The following is a 19681-nucleotide window of genomic DNA, read 5'->3' on the forward strand; positions in this document are numbered from 1 at the left end:
GTTTCTTTTCTCCTGTGGTTAGGATTAGATAGTTGAATGTATTACTTGACAAGCATGGATGCCAGGTCCCACTTTTTGGATAAAGAAAAGATGTCAGTGAGCCATAAGGAATTTTGTTTGAGGAGATAACCCTTTAATTTTCCTCCTGGAACTTGTAGAAATAACACCACTCTTATCCATATGCACTATCACATCTCTAAAAAAAAAGATTATATAACTACTACTGTAAGGGTGCAGACTGATCATTGATTTAGATTTGAAATGTGCAATACTCAAATTTGCCTGTGGAGGCACTGCAGGGAAATAGAACAGATTGCCAGATTCTTCTATTATTCGCTGTGGCGCTTTCCTCATGTGCAGGCATTGCAGGACCTTAAGTATCTATGGTTATGACCACTGATATAGTGACAGTTAGTTAGCTAGTTGCCAGTGGTTGTAACCATGGATACCTAAGGTCCTGCAATGCCTGCATATGAGGAAAGAGACATAGCAAATCAGAGAAACTATACTACATTTCTAATTGGAGGTATTTGCTAATATCATTATTAGTATGCCTACTACATACTGAAATAGGATCATGGAGATGGTAATGCCCCTTTAATTATTGAAATATAAATGTGAGTAGTTGAAAGCAGATCTACTTAGTTTTAGTAAAATATTTGTTGTTAATAGAGACCTTTATTCTGCTGACTGTCTCTATCCACAGAGAAGTGAGGAATTGTGCTGCATTATGGTGGATTTTGCATTCAGACAATTGTACACTGTGGGGGCGGGGCTTGACACGGGAAACACCCACGAGAAAACCCCTGTGTCATGCTCCGCCCCCTAGGATCTCGACTCAGCTATTTGCTCTGGAATATTCTGGTTTTTATTGAGGGAAAATGTAATTTCCATTCGTTACCATAAAACATGTTGGTAAAGTCCCAGTAATATTAGACAATGTGCTGGTGGGGCTCAGTGGACTATCTGTTGCTGGATCCTTCTGTCTCATGTAATGGATCTGTATCGATTGCTGCAGGACATCACGGAGATAAAGCTATTAACTGAAAGCAGGATGTATTACTGAAGAGCACTGACTCATCGCATCTGCTGTTTCCAGGTATTGACGTCAGTGGACATAATGGACCATATCTTCTCTGCTTGTTTTTCCATAACACTCAACGGACCATTAATAATTCACAAATCTTCATTATGCTGTGACAGATCCTGAAAACTGAGCAATCGCCCAGGTCCTTAGTGAAAATTTCTGCAAGTTTAATACTTTACCTTGATCTTCCCTTTGTCCCCATTTGCAAGATCTCTGCTTGCTGTCAGTGAGTGGAGTAAAACAACTAATGCTTTTTCACAGCTGAGTATTTGCTTTAGTGTAAAGTGTTCTGTCAGCTAAACAGGCTGAAGAAGTAGTGCGTATGCTCAAATATGACTTGTAATACACAGGTTTCAAAATAAATTATCATACTATCACCGCAAAAAAAACCTCAAAGTCCCCTAGGTTGGGGAAAAACATTTTTTTAATACATTTTTAAAACAATGATATAAAAAAACAACAACAGAAATAAAAAAAATAGATAGTAAAATTATATACAATAAAATAAAAGTTGAAATTCAAAAACTTAAATATTTAAACGTTGTCCCAACCAACGAAGCAGTACGGCTCTCTACACTGCATAGTGGCCATTTCTGGTACTACACATCAGGTCCTGTTGACTTAAATCCACACTGATCGAATCTTGATGATCTATTCCAAAGATAGGTCAACAATAAGTCCGGAAACCCCCTATAAGAAGATGTTTTTCTAAGCGCATAGTAAAAAGTAAACTTTGTGATATACTTCAACTTTAATATAAAGCAATAGCAGAAGTATTCGTCTGACAGCCGGAAAGAATTGCAGCAGCAAAGAGGGATTGCTGAGCACTTGCACCCCCATTATCAGGCATTTATCCTATATCCACAGGATATTTAATAACTACCCCAGAAAGAAATACGCTTTATTCCGTGGCTGGCGGATGAAATTAGGAATACTGCTCAGGAAATAATAAATAAGGTGAAATTTTATATACAAGCGTCTACCTGTCATGGTCGCTCAGCTCCATAACCACAGCGCTTTACAGACATCACTGTCTCCAATAAGGCTCATGATCTAAAGTCTCTAATCGCACGTAACCTTTCAGCCCAAACCCTTTAAACTCCCAGTAAATAGAAGGTGATTGAATCGGTGATGAGTGATTAGGAAAAAAATCCATAGATGAGCTAAGTATGATGACCTCATGATGTATGCTACTGTGTGAGTTCATTAGTAAAGCCCCTGAGTAATCAGTAAGGATTAAAGAGACACTACCTCTCTATTCTGGTGTTGGGCTAAATAAATGCGCATCACGTACTCACCTAAGTCTGGAAAGGGTTGGTCATTTTTGGATTTTCTAACCCAAAAGTAAACCTCTCAAAGCTGTAATCCCTGGTGATCACCTATAATCTGTGGTGAGAAGTGTTCAGTTTCCCAACAGCACTACCGGTGGAGAAATGAGGTATTACACAGTTTCTATTGAAATGTATAAACATGCCGGGTCCTCCAAAGATAAGGGCAGTCCTTCTTGGCCTTTTCCAACCCTAGATAAAAGTTAACCTTCCTCATTAAAATCCAGAAACCAGATGGTACCAATGTTTGTTCCCCTTGGGTTCTCCATGTCGTGCATGGCTGCCTGATCTCCAGGGCTTGCAGATATATGGGATGGGTGACATACAAGTTACAGGTATATGATGGAGGAGACATCCCAGTAAAGCCAGTGGATATAACATATGATTACTGGGGTGCAGGCAGAGCAGCTCCAGCCGCCTATAGCATGGAGAAGTGACGAGTGTGCACACGACTTGTGTTTCTCCACAGTAGGTGATGTTACATCTTCATTTCCCACACTCTTGTGCATCTCAGCTATCGCATGTACTTTGGTTGTGGATGTTGCAGCGTGGTGTACACCGTCTCAACTTTCACCTTTTGCGGAGACGGCATTCCATTGTAGTGATCATTTTCCATCTCGATTCTCTGAAGAAAAAAGAAAACCGAAGAAGATTCAGTATCAGTAACATGTAGAAGAGTGGGGGTGACATATTACACCTACCGAAAACAAGACACTATGTTCAGATTACAACAGCCAGCCAAGGCTTAGAAGACGACACCATTAGCTTATTTCAAAGGGGAAAAATCATCAGAAAGTTACTTTTTTTCAATCGGGCTTTTATGTTAAATGCATTTTAAAAAAAATGTTGGCTTTTTTTTTCATATAAAAAAATACAATTTTTCCAATTTTCATACTGGTCACTAGAGATATTTTTCACTCATACCTCCTGTTCTTTAGCAGAGACTTGTCAGAAGTCTCATTATCATCACAGACCGGATTACAATGACTGATAACACCTCTATATACAGTAGATAACACAGGATCCACCATTCACATTAAGTGATGTCACAGCTCACCTCCTCCCCCTCCGGTACAATGTCTAATAACACCTCTATATGCAGTAGATAATACAGGATCCACCATTCACAATAGGTGATGTCATAGCTCACCTCCTCCCCCTCCTGTACAATGACTGATGACACCTCTATACACAGTAGATAACACAGGATCCACCATTCACAATAGGTGATCTCACAGCTCACCTCCTCCCCCTCCTGTACAATGACTGATAACACCTCTATATACAGTAGATAACACAGGATCCACCATTCACAATAGGTAATGTCACAGCTCACCTCCCCATCCTGTACAATGACTGATGACACCTCTATACACAGTAGATAACTAAGGATCCACCATTAACATTAGGTGATGTCACAGCTCACCTCCTCCTCCTGTACAATGACTGATATCACCTCTATATACAGCAGATAACACAGGATCCACCATTCACATTAGGTGATGTCACAGCTCACCTCCTCCTCTCCCTCCTGTACAATGACTGATATCACCTCTATATGCCCCTGACGAAGGAGTTAAATCCAAAACGCGCGTCGGGGTGCGCTACACAAGGACTCGGCTGACCCCATTAATTAGAGGTATTGTGTGTTTATCCCTGGCTTATTTTGCACATTTGTATGGTGGGCTTCTCTTTTGCTGGATTACTATCTGCAGCCACACTTGATGTTGGTGTACTGATACCGGTGTGCAGGCTGTGGCCGGATTGATTATCTGTGTGCACACTATCATTAGGTGTATCCAGCTTACTTAGCAGGTTTACACACCTCGATTTATATAAGCACGTTGTAGAACCTTATGAGATGTGATCTCTAATGTGGGTTTTGCACATAGCACTTTTTCAATATATATATATATATATATCACTCTTGTTCATGCAGCGATTTTTTTGCACATTTCCTCTTATATAAGCACCTTATGGAGTTTTATGAAAAGTGTTTTTTATTTTTTAGTTATTAATTTTGCACGCAGCACTTTCTTTATACATATATATATATATATATATATATATATCTCCATAACATTGTACTTATTTTTCTTATGGAGTGGCATTGACTGAGTAGTTTTATGTTATTTGGTCATACGTTTTTTTGCTTTTTTTTTTTTTTTTTAACTTTTATTCATTTTTTTAGCCACTTTTCATTTTGTATTTAAGAGGTCTTCATCATAAGCTGCTAGGGGTTACACCGACCTTATAATATAAGGATTCATTTGGGTCAGTCCTTTCCATCTTCCTTGTTTTTTTATATTTATATATTTTTTTTATATATTTTTTTATATTAAATAATAAATATATTTTGTCCTGTTGTGCGCACATTGTCACTTTTATATAAACTGGATTATATGTTTTTTGCCGTCTATATCAAATAAAGGTATTTTTTATCTACTTCTCCTCTGGTGTACTTTTCTGGTTCTCTTTATCTATATATCGGCTGTGGTTGCCCCTATTCCTCTGGGAGTGGTTCGGTTCACGTCTTCCACAGAACACTAGTCACTGATATGAATTAGTATTGGAGTTATTGCTAATTGTGGCACGGATATTAGAAGCAGTGTCAGGTGTATCTGTGGCCTTTTCTAATCTATATACAGTAGATAACACAGGATCCACCATTCACATTAGGTGATGTCACAGCTCACCTTCTCCTCCTCCTCCTGTACAATGACTGATATCACCTCTATATACAGTAGATAACACAGGATCCACCTTTCACAATAGGTGATGTCACAGCTCACCTCCTCCCCCTCCTGTACAATGACTGATAACACCTCTATATACAGTAGATAACTCAGGATCCACCATTCACATTAGGTGATGTCACAGCTCACCTCCCCCTCCTGTACAATGACTGATGACACCTCTATGCACAGTAGATAACACAGGATCCACCATTCACAATAGGTGATGTCATAGCTCACCTCCTCCCCCTCCTGTACAATGACTGATGACACCTCTATACACAGTAGATAACACAGGATCCACCATTCACATTAGGTGATGTCACAGCTCACCTCCTCCCCCTCCTGTACAATTACTGATGACACCTCTATAGACAGTAGATAGCAGGATCCACCCTTCACAATAGGTGATGTCACAGCTCACCTCCCCCTCCTGTAGAATGACTGATGACACCTCTATACACAGTAGATAACACAGAATCCACCATTCACATTATGTGATGTCACAGCTCACCTCCTCCCCCTCCTGTACAATTACTGATGACACCTCTATAGAAAGTAGATAGCAGGATCCACCCTTCACAATAGGTGATGTCACAGCTCACCTCCCCCTCCTGTACAATGACTGATGACACCTCTATACACAGTAGATAACACAGGATCCACCATTCACAATAGGTAATGTCACAGCTCACCTCCTCCCCCTCCCGTACAATGACTGATGACACCTCTATATACAGTAGATAACACAAGATCCACCATTCACAATAGGCAATGTCACAGCTCACCTCCTCCCCCTCCTGTACAATGACTGATAATACCTCTATATACAGTAGATAACACAGGATCCACCTTTCACAATAGGTAATGTCACAGGTCACCACCTCCAACTCATGTTCAATGACTTATACTTACTGTATATAGAGGTGTTATCAGACATTGTACATGAGGTTGGGGAGGTGAGCTGTGATATCACGTATCGTGAATGGTGGATCCTGTATTATTTATTGTATCCAAAAAAAGAAAGAAACGTCCAGCTTCACCGAGTCCGTAAAAAAGCGTTTTCTTTATTCACAAACTTTAAACATGGAGGATACAGACTTCAGCACAACCATATGGGTAAGAATCTCAACGCGTTTCTGGAGACTAGGCTCCCTTAATCATGACATGATTATTTACTGTATGTAGAGGTGTTAACACAGGATCCACCATTCACAATATGTGATGTCACAGCTCACATCCGCTTCCTCCTGTAAAATGACTGGCAACACAGAATCCACCATTCATGATAGGTGATGTCACAGTTCACCTCCGCCTCCTCCTGTACAATGGCTGACAACACAGGATCCACCGTTCACAATACGTGACATCACAGTTCACCTCCTCCACATCATGTACAACGACTGACAACACATGTTCCTCCATCCATGACACGTGATGTCACAGCTAATCTCCTCCTCCTGTACGATGAATGACAACACAGGGGCCATCATTCATGACACGTGATGTCACAGCTCACCTCGTCCTCCTCCTGTACAATGACCGACAACACAGGATGTACCATTCACGATAGGTGATGTCACAGTTCACCTCCTCCACCTCCTTTACAATGACTGACAACACAGGGTCCACCATTCAGAATTGGTGACGTCACAATTCACCTCCTCCTCCTGTACAATGACTGACAACACAGGGTTCACTATTGATGACAGCTGATGTCACAGCTCAATCCCTCCTGCACAATGACTGACAACACAGGGTCCACCATTCATGATAGGTGACATCACCATTCACCTCCTCCTTCTCCTGTACATTGACTGACAACACAGGATCCACCATTCACGATAGGTGATGTCACAGCTCACCTCCTCCTCCTGCTGTACAAGGACTAACAACACAGGGTCCACCATTCACAATAGGTGATGTCACAGCTCACCTCTTCTTTCTCCTGGATAATGACTAACATAGGGTCCATCATTCACAATAGGTGATGTCACAGCTTACCTCTTCCTCCTGTACAATGACTAACAACACAGGGTCCACCATTCACAACAGGTGATGTCACAGCTCATCTCCTCTTCCTGTACAATAACTGACAACACAAGGTCCACCATTCATGATAGGTGACATCACAGTTCACCTCCTGCTCCTCCTGTACAATGACTGACAACACAGGGTCCACCATCCATAATAGGATATGTCACAGCTCACCTCCTCCTCCTGTACAATGAATAACAACACAGGTTCTACCATTCACAATAGGTGATGTCACAGCTCATCTCCTCCTCCATGACAAACAACACAGGGTCCACCATTCACAATAGGTGACGTCACAGCTCACCTCCTCCTCTTCCTGTACAATGACTAACAAAACAGGATCCAACATTTACAATAGGTGATGTCACAGCTCACGCCCTCTTCCTATACAATGATTAACACAGGGTCCACCATTCACAATAGGTGAAGTCACAGCTCATCTCCTCCTCCATGACAAACAACACAGGGTCCACCATTCACAATAGGTGATGTCACAGCTCACCTCCTCCTCCTGTACAATGATTGACAACACAGGATCCACCATTCACGATAGGTGATGCCACAGCTTATTTCCTCCTCATCCTGTAGAATGACTGACAACACAGGGTCCACCATTCATCATAGGTGATGTCACAGCTCACCCCCTCCTCCTCCTGTACAATAACTAATAACACAGGGTCCACAATTCATGATAGGTGTTGTCACAGCTCACCTCCTCCTGTACAATGACTGACATCACAGGATTCACCATTCATGATAGGTGATGTCATAGCTCACCTCCTCCACCTGTACAATAACTAATAACACAGGGTCCACCATTCATGATAGGTGATGTCACAGCTCAACTCCTCCTCCTCCTTTATAATGACTAATACCAGCTCTATTATGGTTGCTAAGGCTACTTTCACACTTGCGTCATTTTAGATCCGTCGCAATGCGTCGTTTTGGGAAAAAAAACACATCCTGCAAATGTGCCTGCAGGATGCGTTTTATGCCCACAGACTTGTATTGCCGATGGATCCGCGTCCGTCGTGCACTGGATGCGTTGTGTTTTGGCGGACCGTCGTCACAAAAAAACATTCAGTGTAACGTTTTTTCGTACGTCGCATCCGCCATTTCCTACTGCGCATGTGCGGACGGAAGTCCGCCCCCTCCTCCCCGGGACTTAGAATGGGCAGCGGATGTGCTGAAAACTGCATCCGCTGCCCACGTTGTGCCAAATTTTCACAACATACGTCAGTACCTCGCGCCGACGCTTAGCGACGGCCGCGTACTGACGCAAGTGTGAAAGACTGAGTGTCTCAGTCTCTGGATGACATATCTTATCCTGAATTACTCAGATAATCCTCTAAGATGGGACTTCTTGTAGTCAGTCTATTGTTACAGGACCATCTAAAAAGCAGGGACAGTCCAGAGTGTAAAGAGACCCAACGTGCCGTGAGGGAGGTACAGAATAGTTTTTTGTGTTTAGCATGTGTCTCCTGGCCCTGTGGTCAGATATTATTGAGTCCAGACTGTTTGGCAAGACTGCAGATATTTCCTATTGTTCATTCCCTTGTGGTCCTTCCTCCTTTCCCGTAAACAAGGCGAGGACTGTTCTGTTTTAGGAAATAACATGTTGTGCAGTTCTTGATTTGCGTTTCCAAGTCTGGATGGTGAATTGCAGTTCTGACTCCGGTTGGACATGTTATCTAGCGGACTGCAGCCTCTCATGTATGTACAGTGCCTTGCGAAAGTATTCGGCCCCTTGGAACTTTTCAACCTTTTCCCACATATCATGCTTCAACCATAAAGATACCAAATGTAAATTTTTGGTGAAGAATCAACAAGTGGAACACAATTGTGAAGTTGAATGAAATTTATTGGTTATTTTAAATTCTTGCAATATTATTCAGCCCCTCTACTTTCAGTGCAGCAAACTCACTCCAGAAGTTCATTGTGGATCTCTGAATGATCCAATGTTGTCCTAAATGCCTAATGATGATAAATATAATCCACCTGTGTGTAATCAAGTCTCCGTATAAATGCACCTGCTCTGTGATAGTCTCAGGGTTCTGTTTGAAGCACAGAGAGCATCACGAAGACCAAGGAACACAATAGGCAGGTCTGTGATACTGTTGTCGAGAAGTTTAAAGCCGGATTTGGATACAAAATGATTTCCAAAACTTTAAACATCCCAAGGAGCACTGCGCAAGTGATCATATTGAAATGGAAGGAGTATCACACCACTGCAAATCTACCAAGACCCGGCCGTCCCGCTAAACTTTCATCTCAAACAAGGAGAAGACTGATCAGAGATGCAGCCAAGAGGCCCATGATCACTCTGGATGAACTGCAGAGATCTACAGCTGAGGTGGGACAGTCTGTCCATAGAACAACAATCAGTCGTACACTGCACAAATCTGGCATTTATGGAAGAGTGGCAAGAAGAAAGCCATTTCTCAAAGATATCCATAAAAAGTGGCTTTAAAGTTTACAACAAGCCACCTGGGAGACACACCAAACATGTGGAAGAAGGTGCTCTGGTCAGATGAAACCAAAGTTGAACTATTTGGCAACAATGCCAAATGATATGTTTGGTGTAAAGGCAACACAGCTCATCACCCTGAACACACCATCCCCACTGTCAAACATGGTGGTGGCAGCATCATGCTTTGGGCCTGCTTTTCTTCAGCAGGTACAGGGAAGATGGTTAAAATTGATGGGATGATGGATGAAGCCAAATACAGGACAATTCTTGAAGAAAACCTGTTGGAGTCTGCAGAAGACCTGAGACTGGGATGGAGATTTGTCTTCCAACAAGACATTGATCCCAAACATAAAGCAAATTCTACAATGGAATGGTTCACAAATAAACGTATCCAGGTGTTAGAATGGCCAAGTCAAAGTCCAGACCTCAATCCAATCGAGAATCTGTGGAAAGAGCTGAAAATTGCTGTTCACAAACGATCTCCATCAAACCTCACTGAGCTCGAGCTGTTTACCAAGGAAGAATGGGCAAGAATTTCAGTCTCTCGATGTACAAAACTGATAGAGACATGCCCCAAGCGACTTGCAGTAGGGTTGAGCGAAACGGGTCGAAAATTTTCAAAAGTCGCCGACTTTTGGCAAGGTCGAGTTTCATGAAACCCGACCCGACCCCTGTGTGGGGTCGGCCATGAAGTCGGCGATCTTTTGAATCTGGAATCGGAATTCCGATACCGATTCCCGATATGTTTAAGATATCGGGAATTGGTATCGGAATTCAGATTTAAGTGTAAAATAAAGAATTAAAATAAAAACTATCGCAATACTTATCCTCTGACGCGCCCTGGTACTAACCGGGAACCTTCCTCCTTCGAATCAGCGCTTCCAGGACCTTGCGGTGACGTCGCGGTGACGTCGCGGCTTGTGATTGGTCGCGCGGCCGCCCATGTGACCGCTCGCGCGACCAATCAGAAGCCGTGACGTCACCGCGACGTCACCGAAGGTCCTGCAAGCGCTATTTCTTAGGAAGGAAGGCTGTCGGAAAGAAGCAGGGCGCGTCCGAGGGTGAGTATATACCTAATAGGAATATACTCACCCTCGGACGCGCCCTGCTTCTTTCCGGCAGCCTTCCTTCCTAAGAATCAGCCCTTCCAGGACCTTCGGTGACGTCGCTCTGACGTCGCGGCTTGTGATTGGTCGCGCGAACGGTCACATGGGCGGCCGCGCGACCAATCACAAACCGCGATGTCACCGCGACGTCACCGCAAGGTCCTGGAAGGGCTGATTCGAAGGAGGAAGGTTCTCGGTTAGTACCAGGGCGCGTCAGAGGGTAAGTATTGCGATATTTTTTATTTTAATTCTTTATTTTACACTAAAATATGGATCGCAGGGCCTGAAGGAGAGTTTCCTCTCCTTCAGACCCTGGGAACCATGGAAACCCAATGCACTGCATTGGGTTTCGGGTTTCGGCCGACCCCGACTTTTTTATAGGATCGGCCGATTTCACTCGACCCGACTTTTGAAAAAGTCGGGTTTCGTGAAACCCGACCCGATCCTATAAAAGTAAAGGTCGCTCAACCCTAACGTGCAGCTGTAATCGCAGCCAAAGGTGGCGCAACAAAGTATTAAGTTAAAAGGGACAAATAATATTGCACGCCCCACTTTTCAGTTTTTGATTTTCCACAAAAATTTAAAATAACCAATACATTTCGTTCAACTTCACAATTGTGTTCCACTTGTTGTTGATTCTTCAACAAAAATTACTTTAGCAAGGCACTGTAAATAGTGTCCCAATGGTGCTGTGTGACCTGGGATATCCAACTCCTAAGTCCTTGAAGTTGCATAGGGCAGATCACTTACATGGGCTCAAGAAAGTTGATGCATTTCCTGTTGTCATAAAGCTTAGATGGGAACTACAATGGCATTCCTTTGAATTTGAAGCTGCTTTTATAACCATTCAACCACTTCAAAAGCCGAATTGTTAAGTCGATCATTTACAGGAACTGAACTACAAAAGATCTGAATGGGGTGGATCAGTCCCAACATTAGTTTGATGCTAAAAGAGCATGTGCTCTATATAATTATGCCCCAATTTGGTGATGACGTAGTTCACAAAAATGGTCTTCAGAGTTCTGATGTGGTGTATTACTACCAAACCCTAGATGGTTGTGAAAAGAGATTGCACTCCCCTATGGCAAGAGTCTTCACCTGATTGTGATGTAGTAGATGTAGTAGTTGCAGTCAAGCTCTGGTACCTAATGGGGCTGTTAAATAAAATAGGGGTCTATTACCACCAACGCTTGATGAAAGTTATAAGAGGTTGCTCACCCTATGGCAATGCACCTAGGTCATGGAGTCTAAGGGAGATGTTCGGAAGGATGATGTTTAGAGTCCTAATAGGGTCCATAGCTACCAAACTTAGAAGGTTGTGAAAATAGTTTGTACCCCCTATGGCAACATCCCAGCATGATGTTTATGTAATAGTTGCACCTGAACATGGTGCCTAAAGGAGCTTTTAATTAAGATCAGGGTCTATAACAACCAACACAAGATGAATGTCATAAGAGGAGGTCCACTCTCTGGTAAATGCACACAATTCAAGGAGCCTAAGGGAGCTGTTCAGTAGGATGGTGCTTAGAGTCGTCATGGGGGTCTCGAAAGTTGTGAAAGCAGTTTTCACCACTAATGCCTGTGCTAGACCTTGATGCTGATGTAGTAGTTGTACCTGGACCTGGTGGATAAGGGTGCTGCATATTAAGATGGAGGTTTATAGCCACCAACACTTGATGAATGTCATAAGAGGTTGTCAAGCCTATGGCAATGCACCAAAGCCATGGAGCCTAAGGGAGCCATTTATTAAGATGGCCTAATGGGGTCTATGACCACCAACCCCAAAGAGGATTTGAAAGTAGCTTGCATTCCCTATGCTACGCCCAGCCTGTTCCTAACATAGTAGTTGTACCCGAGCCTCGTGCCTAAGAGACCAGTTCAGTAAGATGGTGTTTAGAGTCTTAATGGAGTGTATCACTCACAAAATCAGAAGGTTGCGAAAAGAGTTTGCACTCCCTATGGCAATGAACCCCCTGGTACTAAGGTAGCAGTTATACACAAGCCATGGTGCCTAAAGAGAATGTTAATGAAGATGTGCAGAATCCTACTGAGGTGTTTCCATTTTTAGCACTAGATGGTTGTGAAAAAAGTCTGCACACCATATGGCAAGGTCCAAGCCTTGTACTAAGGCAGTACGAGGTGTCTAAGGAGGACCAAAAGTCCCTTTTCTACATAAAGTATAAAATTCAGTACTGATTCTCTCATTCCATCTTATTCCATAGCTGGTCTTCTCAAAGAGGTTCCACCAACTGGATGTCAATGGGGTGGTTGGCTTGATCATAAGAGAACAACCCCAAAATGATGTAGGTCCATCCTGCAAGCAATTATTTAACTTTTAAAAAGCAATCTGAGCTTATTCTAGACTCATACGTGAACATTTGCCAGAATACATGTCACAGACCATTATTGCCAGGAGCGTCTACAGAATTTTCCAGGGGATTATCCCAATATGTTCATTCTACACAGTTCTGGTCTCCGGTGTATAAGAAAGACATAGCTGAACTAGAGCGGGTGCAGAGAAGAGCGACCAAGGTTATTAGAGGACTGGGGGTCTGCAATACCAAGATAGGTTATTACACTTGGGGCTATTTAGTTTGGAAAAACGAAGACTAAGGGGTGATCTTCTGTTAGTGTATAAATATATTAGGGGACAGTACAAAGACCTTTCTGATGATATTTTTAATCATAATCCTGAGACAGGGACAAGGGGGCATCCTCTACATCTGGAGGAAAAAAGGTTTAAGCATAATAACAGACGCGGGTTCTTTACTGTAAGAGCAGTGAATCTATGGAACTCTCTGCCGTATGATGTTGTAATGAGTGATTCAATACTTAAATTTAAGAGGGGACTGGATACCTTTCTGGCAAAGTATAATGTTACAGGGTATATACACTAGATTCCTTGATAGGGCGTTGATCCAGGGAACTAGTCTGATTGCCGTATGTGGAGTCGGGAAGAAATTTTTTTCCCCAGTGTGGAGCTTACTTTTTGCCACATGGGTTTTTTTTTGCCTTCCTCTGGATCAACATGTTAGGGCATGTTAGGTTAGGCTATGGGTTGAACTAGATGGACTTATAGTCTTCCTTCAACCTTAATAACTATGTTACTAATAGAATGTGTTAAAAGCTCCACTTATCTATTCTCAAACTGATCATCAGAAAAACTCATGTTCCCGTCGAAAACAAAGCTGTCATTCTTAAACAATTATGTCCTTCTGATATATGAAAGTCTTGCTAATGGGATACTCTCTGAACTAGAGTAAAAGAGCTTAAGGGAATGGCCACATTCACGCTCATAGATAATACTTTTAAATGTGGAAGATCTGGGTATTATGTCTAAAAATTATTTCCGCCAGAGCCTCAAAAGAGCTTTTTGTTCTCATCAAAGCTTAATGGTGAAAGGAAAGATGATGATCTCAAGACACAAAAAGTTGTTTGAAGCCCCTCACACAAGCATTCAGGGTACAGCCAAAAGCCTTAAGCCCCGCCATACACATTAGACTAATGTTGGCCAGACATACTGATAATGAGTTTAGCCGATAATCTAAAGTGCATGGGGGTGCCAAGCAACTGACTGTATGGGAAGATATTGTTCTGCCATGTCTGATTTTGAGCTGCTGATTGCTTCATCTTCCCAAAGACATGTCTGGCCGAACGAGTGCTCCTGTGTATGTGAGAGCCGGCCGATGTGGCTTTTGGCTGAACGATCTGTCACCATTTTGTTTGGTTGACAATCCACTAATATATATGGCTTGGTTAAGGCTTTTTACAGATGGCGACATGTCTTCTTCTCAGATATACCAAGATGTTGGCACTAACCAGTTTGCAACCTTAACCCTTTTAATGCATCAGATCACTGAGAATACTGAGAAGAACCCTTACATTACACTTGCCCATGAAAGAGATTGGCATTCGAGGGCAATTCATATTTTGAACATTTATGGCATAGTTTTTAGGATGTTTTATTTATTTTTCAAATACCAAGCAGAACTCGGCAATCTGTAACCCCCCATTGGCTTCTGGGGGCAATGGCTAGTGTTCTTCCTTCTACCAGGTCCTGACTTCAATGTTCTAAACCAGCAGATGTACCAGCATGAACCCTTTTAGTATCCTGGACCAATAGATTACAGTGATTTCCTTTTCCCATATTGGCCACTTTGCGTATGTATGGCCAAGGTTAAATGTAAATGCCTCATCTTTAAAGCTCCTGAGAAAGTTTGCTGCCCCAGTAGAGGGCCAGTGTTAGCATGCTTCGTAAGTTAGGCCACCACCAGCCAAAAGTTGGCGTAAGAACAAGAAAAGTGTCTAGCTAGAAGAGACAAATCTATCATACAGTTCTGCCTACTGAAGTTTATGGAGTGTGATAGGAGGAGGAGCAGAGAGAACAACCATCTAGTAAGTGTTTTGTCTCACTGTAGAGCTGGATTCACAACAACACTGTTGAGTTCTGGTGTAAAGTGGCTTTCATACATGTACTGCATAGAGACAGGAAAGCAGGAATCACTCATATCTGCGTGTGCCTTAAAGCAACTAGTCTCAACTCACTAGCTCAGAGACAACTGAAAATCAGAAATGGAGCCGACAAAAGAAAAATGGGTGAAAAAGGCAAGCTGCAAGTTATATAATGGTCAGAAAAAAAAGTGTTATTCCTCATGTAATCTGAAAAGTTACAAGTCAGGTACTCTATAAGCTATCTTGATTTAAAATAGTAACAATAAATGTTCCAAACTGTATCATCCCTGTGGCTGTTACGCGGTGAGATCATCAAGTAAAAATTGACCCTTAAGGTGCCTTTTGTGTAGCCTCAGCATTTGGGTCTGCACATTTATGTCAATAGTCTAAATATATCTAGAAACACTCGTGTACAGCTCTCCCAAACTGGGCCCCTCTATGTACTGTAAGATCAAAAATTCCAGGAATGTGGCGTTCCCGTATGGACAGGAAGGAGCCCTCTGTGCTCACAAGCAGGAGATAGATCCAAGACACAAGAGTCTTGTGCTCCTTGTCTGGAAAATGTAACTCGCTCACAGCGAAATTGAATTGTGTGTAATTTAATGTACTGGTCAATGTGATCATCTGAAATTGAGAAGAGGAGTCATATTGCTGAAGCCCTTCCCTGCTTTCCCACAGCTGACGGGTGGGCATGTGATAAGGAAGCCACAGTTTTATTGTTTGCCATCACTCACACAAGTAAAAAAAAGGGAACTTTCTGATTTATACTAGCTGTAATATACAAGTTTACATCAATATCATTCATCATATAAAGCCGAAAGTAAAGCTGAAGAACACAGTCCATTAAAGGGTCACTAAATGTTAAGCTTTTTTAGATCTGTTATAGGTGGAGGATTCAAGTCCAAATATCTCAACCGATCACTCAAACCTGCAATCGGTAGGTTCTCAAGACCTAGATTCTCACCAGTAAAAAGCTAATTTACTATTTAAAATTTAGGTCTAAAATGCTTTTTTGACTTCTTGTGGACACCCAACGGAGGACAAAATGTTCTTGGTGGTCTCCATCGGTCCAGAATACGCTGGTGGTTGACTACTCGTTTCTATGGAGAAACGGTCACGTATGAATGGACATAGACACAATACAAAGAATGGTTTTCTGAATCCAACTCTTTCTCGCCATCAAACATAATAAGAATTTAGATTTGGTTGGGGTGACACCTCTGCAACAGATTAACCACCAATCATTGAATGGAAGGAAAACGTTAAACTCTAAAGGATCCTATTGGATATGAAAACTACGACATTTGTATCCAGATGGACTAATGATGTTATAGGTTGTACAGTTAGGGCCAGAAATATTTGGACAGTGACACAAGTTTTGTTATTTTAGCTGTTTACAAAAACATGTTCAGAAATACAATTATATATATAATATGGGCTGAAAGTGCACACTCCCAGCTGCAATATGATAGTTTCCACATCCAAATCGGAGAAAGGGTTTAGGAATCATAGCTCTGTAATGCATAGCGTCCTCTTTTTCAAGGGACCAAAAGTAATTGGACAATGGACTCTAAGGGCTGCAATTAACTCTGAAGGCGTCTCCCTCGTTAACCTGTAATCAATGAAGTAGTTAAAAGGTCAGGGGTGGATTCCAGGTGTGTGGTTTTGCATTTGGAAGCTGTTGCTGTGAGCAGACAACATGCGGTCAAAGGAACTCTCAATTGAGGTGAAGCAGAACATCCTGAGGCTGAAAAAAAAGAAAAAATCCATCAGAGAGATAGCAGACATGCTTGGAGTAGCAAAATCAACAGTTGGGTACATTCTGAGAAAAAAGGAATTGACTGGTGAGCTTGGGAACTCAAAAAAGCCTGGGCGTCCACGGATGACAACAGTGGTGGATGATCGCCGCATACTTAATTTGGTGAAGAAGAACCCGTTCACAACATCAACTGAAGTCCAGAACACTCTCAGTGAAGTAGGTGTATCTGTCTCTAAGTCAACAGTAAAGAGAAGACTCCATGACAGTAAATACAAAGGGTTCACATCTAGATGCAAACCATTCATCAATACCAAAAATAGACAGGCCAGAGTTAAATTTGCAGAAAAACACCTCAAGAAGCCAGCTCAGTTCTGGAAAAGTATTCTATGGACAGATGAGACAAAGATCAGCCTGTACCAGAATGATGGGAAGAAAAAAGTTTGGAGAAGAAAGGGAACGGCACATGATCCAAGGCACACCACATCCTCTGTAAAACATGGTGGAGGCAACGTGATGGCATGGGCATGCATGGCTTTCAATGGCACTGGGTCACTTGTGTTTATTGATCACATAAGAGCAGACAAGAGTAGCCGGATGAATTCTGAAGTGTACCGGGATATTCTTTCAGCCCAGAATCAGCCAAATGCTGCAAAGTTGATTGGACGGCGCTTCATAGTACAGATGGACAATGACCCCAAGCATACAGCCAAAGCTACCCAGGAGTTCATGAGTGCCAAAAAGTGGCACATTCTGCAATGGCCAAGTCAATCTCCAGATCTAAACCCAATTGAGCATGCATTTCACTTGCTCAAATCCAGACTTAAGACGGAAAGACCCACAAACAAGCAAGACCTGAAGGCTGCGGCTGTAAAGGCCTGGCAAAGCATTAAGAAGGAGGAAACCCAGCGTTTGGTGATGTCCATGGGTTCCAGACTTAAGGCAGTGATTGCCTCCAAAGGATTTGCAACAAAATATTGAAAATAAAAATATTTTGTTTGGGTTATGTTTATTTGTCCAATTACTTTTGACCTCCTAAAATGTGGAGTGTTTGTAAAGAAATGTGTACAATTCCTACATTTTCTATCAGATATTTTTGTTCAACCCTTCAAATTAAACGTTACAATCTGCACTTGAATTCTGTTGTAGAGGTTTCATTTCAAATCCAATGTGGTGGCATGCAGAGCCCAACTCGCGAAAATTGTGTCACTCTCCAAATATTTCTGGCCCTAACTGTATATATATGCACTCCTATTCTGGTAGCTTTATACCCACATGTCTTCTCTGCGTGGAGGCGTCTATATGAGCAACACTTTCCACATCGTTTAGAGCAAACTGGGCTTCCGTAGCGCACCTTTCAAGGTGACCGCACCAGTGTTTCACATTTCTATTTTCGCCACTTGATAAGTGCAGAACATATTGAGTACGTGTGCACAGGATATTGGAGTTGTCAATATGTGTTTACTTTTTCATTTTTATCTTATAGATTTTAGAATTGTATTTTTATATATTTATTGATTTAAGATGTAATTATTAATTATGTATATATTTAGGGTGGCTAATTATCAAGAACAATTGGATAAAAAAACAGTATGTATTTGATTAATTATTAATTCCACCCTTTTGGGATGGGGAGAGACTAAGAGGGTTGAACATTGCATTTTGCTTGTTGTACCTGATGATGGCTGCTTAATGCCGAAACACGTTGTGTTTTAACGATTTGCACTGCTATCATTGTTTTTATTAAAATACCCTTGTTTGGAGTAACACAGTTATCAACATAGTTATTGACCCAAAGGTCTAGGATACCTCCATTCTGTGGCCATTACACTTCCTCCTCCACTTGTGAGTCATGCCCTTACCAGATCATCCATTAGGTCATATGGGGTATCTCAAGGATACCCACACTTGTTTTGGTTTTCTAACTTGACAAGGCATGCCCAGATCAGTGTGGTTCCAGGTCCACAAGCCCCACCAAACACTCCTCAAATCACCTGTCATGTCACAATCGGTGAGGTGCTCAGTCACAACCTAGACCTGCCACCATCTCAAGGGCAATTCATGCCCTATCTGAATTGGGCGATCAGGCTATGTAATATCATTAAAAACCACACTGCATTGCTCACAACATCACTGACCCAACCACTACTAGAAGAGGAGGAACTAACATAGCCTGGATAAAAGCCAAGACAGGGAATATAGCAGCCATCTTATGGTGAATCTGGAAATTGATAGGACGTCACAGCTCAAAGATCAACACTAAAGTTAGCAAAAAGAAGGTATAAACCACTGAATAAGCATTGCTGATCATGTTTGACAGCACAGAAGTGAAGAACAGCTGCTATCTGTTTACACATGATCTGGACTGGTTAACACCCTTAGAAGGTAATCTCTCACCTGATTGTCTTCTCGTCGTTGTGTTGTCACCTCAATGTAATTTATTTCTGCATTACTGTTTCCTTTGGGTTCTGGTTAAAAAAAGAAACATATTTTTAGTGTTACTATAGAAACACCACAATAAGTGTGGAAAAGGAAGCACTGACTCCACATATCCTCCTACCGACCACAACACATGGACCCACTGCAGGTCTTTGGAACTGAGCTTTGATCACTATAGATGCCTTTGGTTCTAAGTTCTGTCCTGTAGAACTTTGGTGGGACGTCGTGGTCCGAAGAGATAAGGCTTATGAGATACCTCCTTATGCTTGCA

At 42.1% G+C, this 19681-nt stretch overlaps 1 protein-coding gene across 8 annotated transcripts in view; it reads right to left on the reverse strand.

Annotated features, from left to right (window-relative positions):
• Positions 1 to 1493: 1493 nt before the first annotated feature.
• LOC138638785 (SLAM family member 7-like) overlaps positions 1494 to 19681 on the reverse strand; it is a 60354-nt gene continuing 42166 nt past the window's right edge. For 6 of the 8 annotated variants that reach the window (XR_011312555.1, XR_011312554.1, XR_011312551.1 and 3 more), the window contains 2 exons: positions 19369 to 19439; positions 1494 to 3040 (listed from right to left, as the gene is read on the reverse strand). Coding sequence is in view for 5 of the 8 variants with exons in the window: in XM_069728382.1 (XP_069584483.1) it covers positions 2930 to 3040; positions 19369 to 19439 (182 nt within the window). In the remaining 3 variants the exon portion in view is untranslated. Of the gene's footprint in view, positions 3041 to 15911; positions 16963 to 19368; positions 19440 to 19681 lie in introns of those variants that run through there. The other 2 variants (XM_069728399.1, XM_069728390.1) reach the window with 2 other exon arrangements.

Source organism: Ranitomeya imitator, chromosome 1, assembly GCF_032444005.1.
Source record: "Ranitomeya imitator isolate aRanImi1 chromosome 1, aRanImi1.pri, whole genome shotgun sequence".
NCBI classification, from domain to species: domain Eukaryota; kingdom Metazoa; phylum Chordata; class Amphibia; order Anura; family Dendrobatidae; genus Ranitomeya; species Ranitomeya imitator.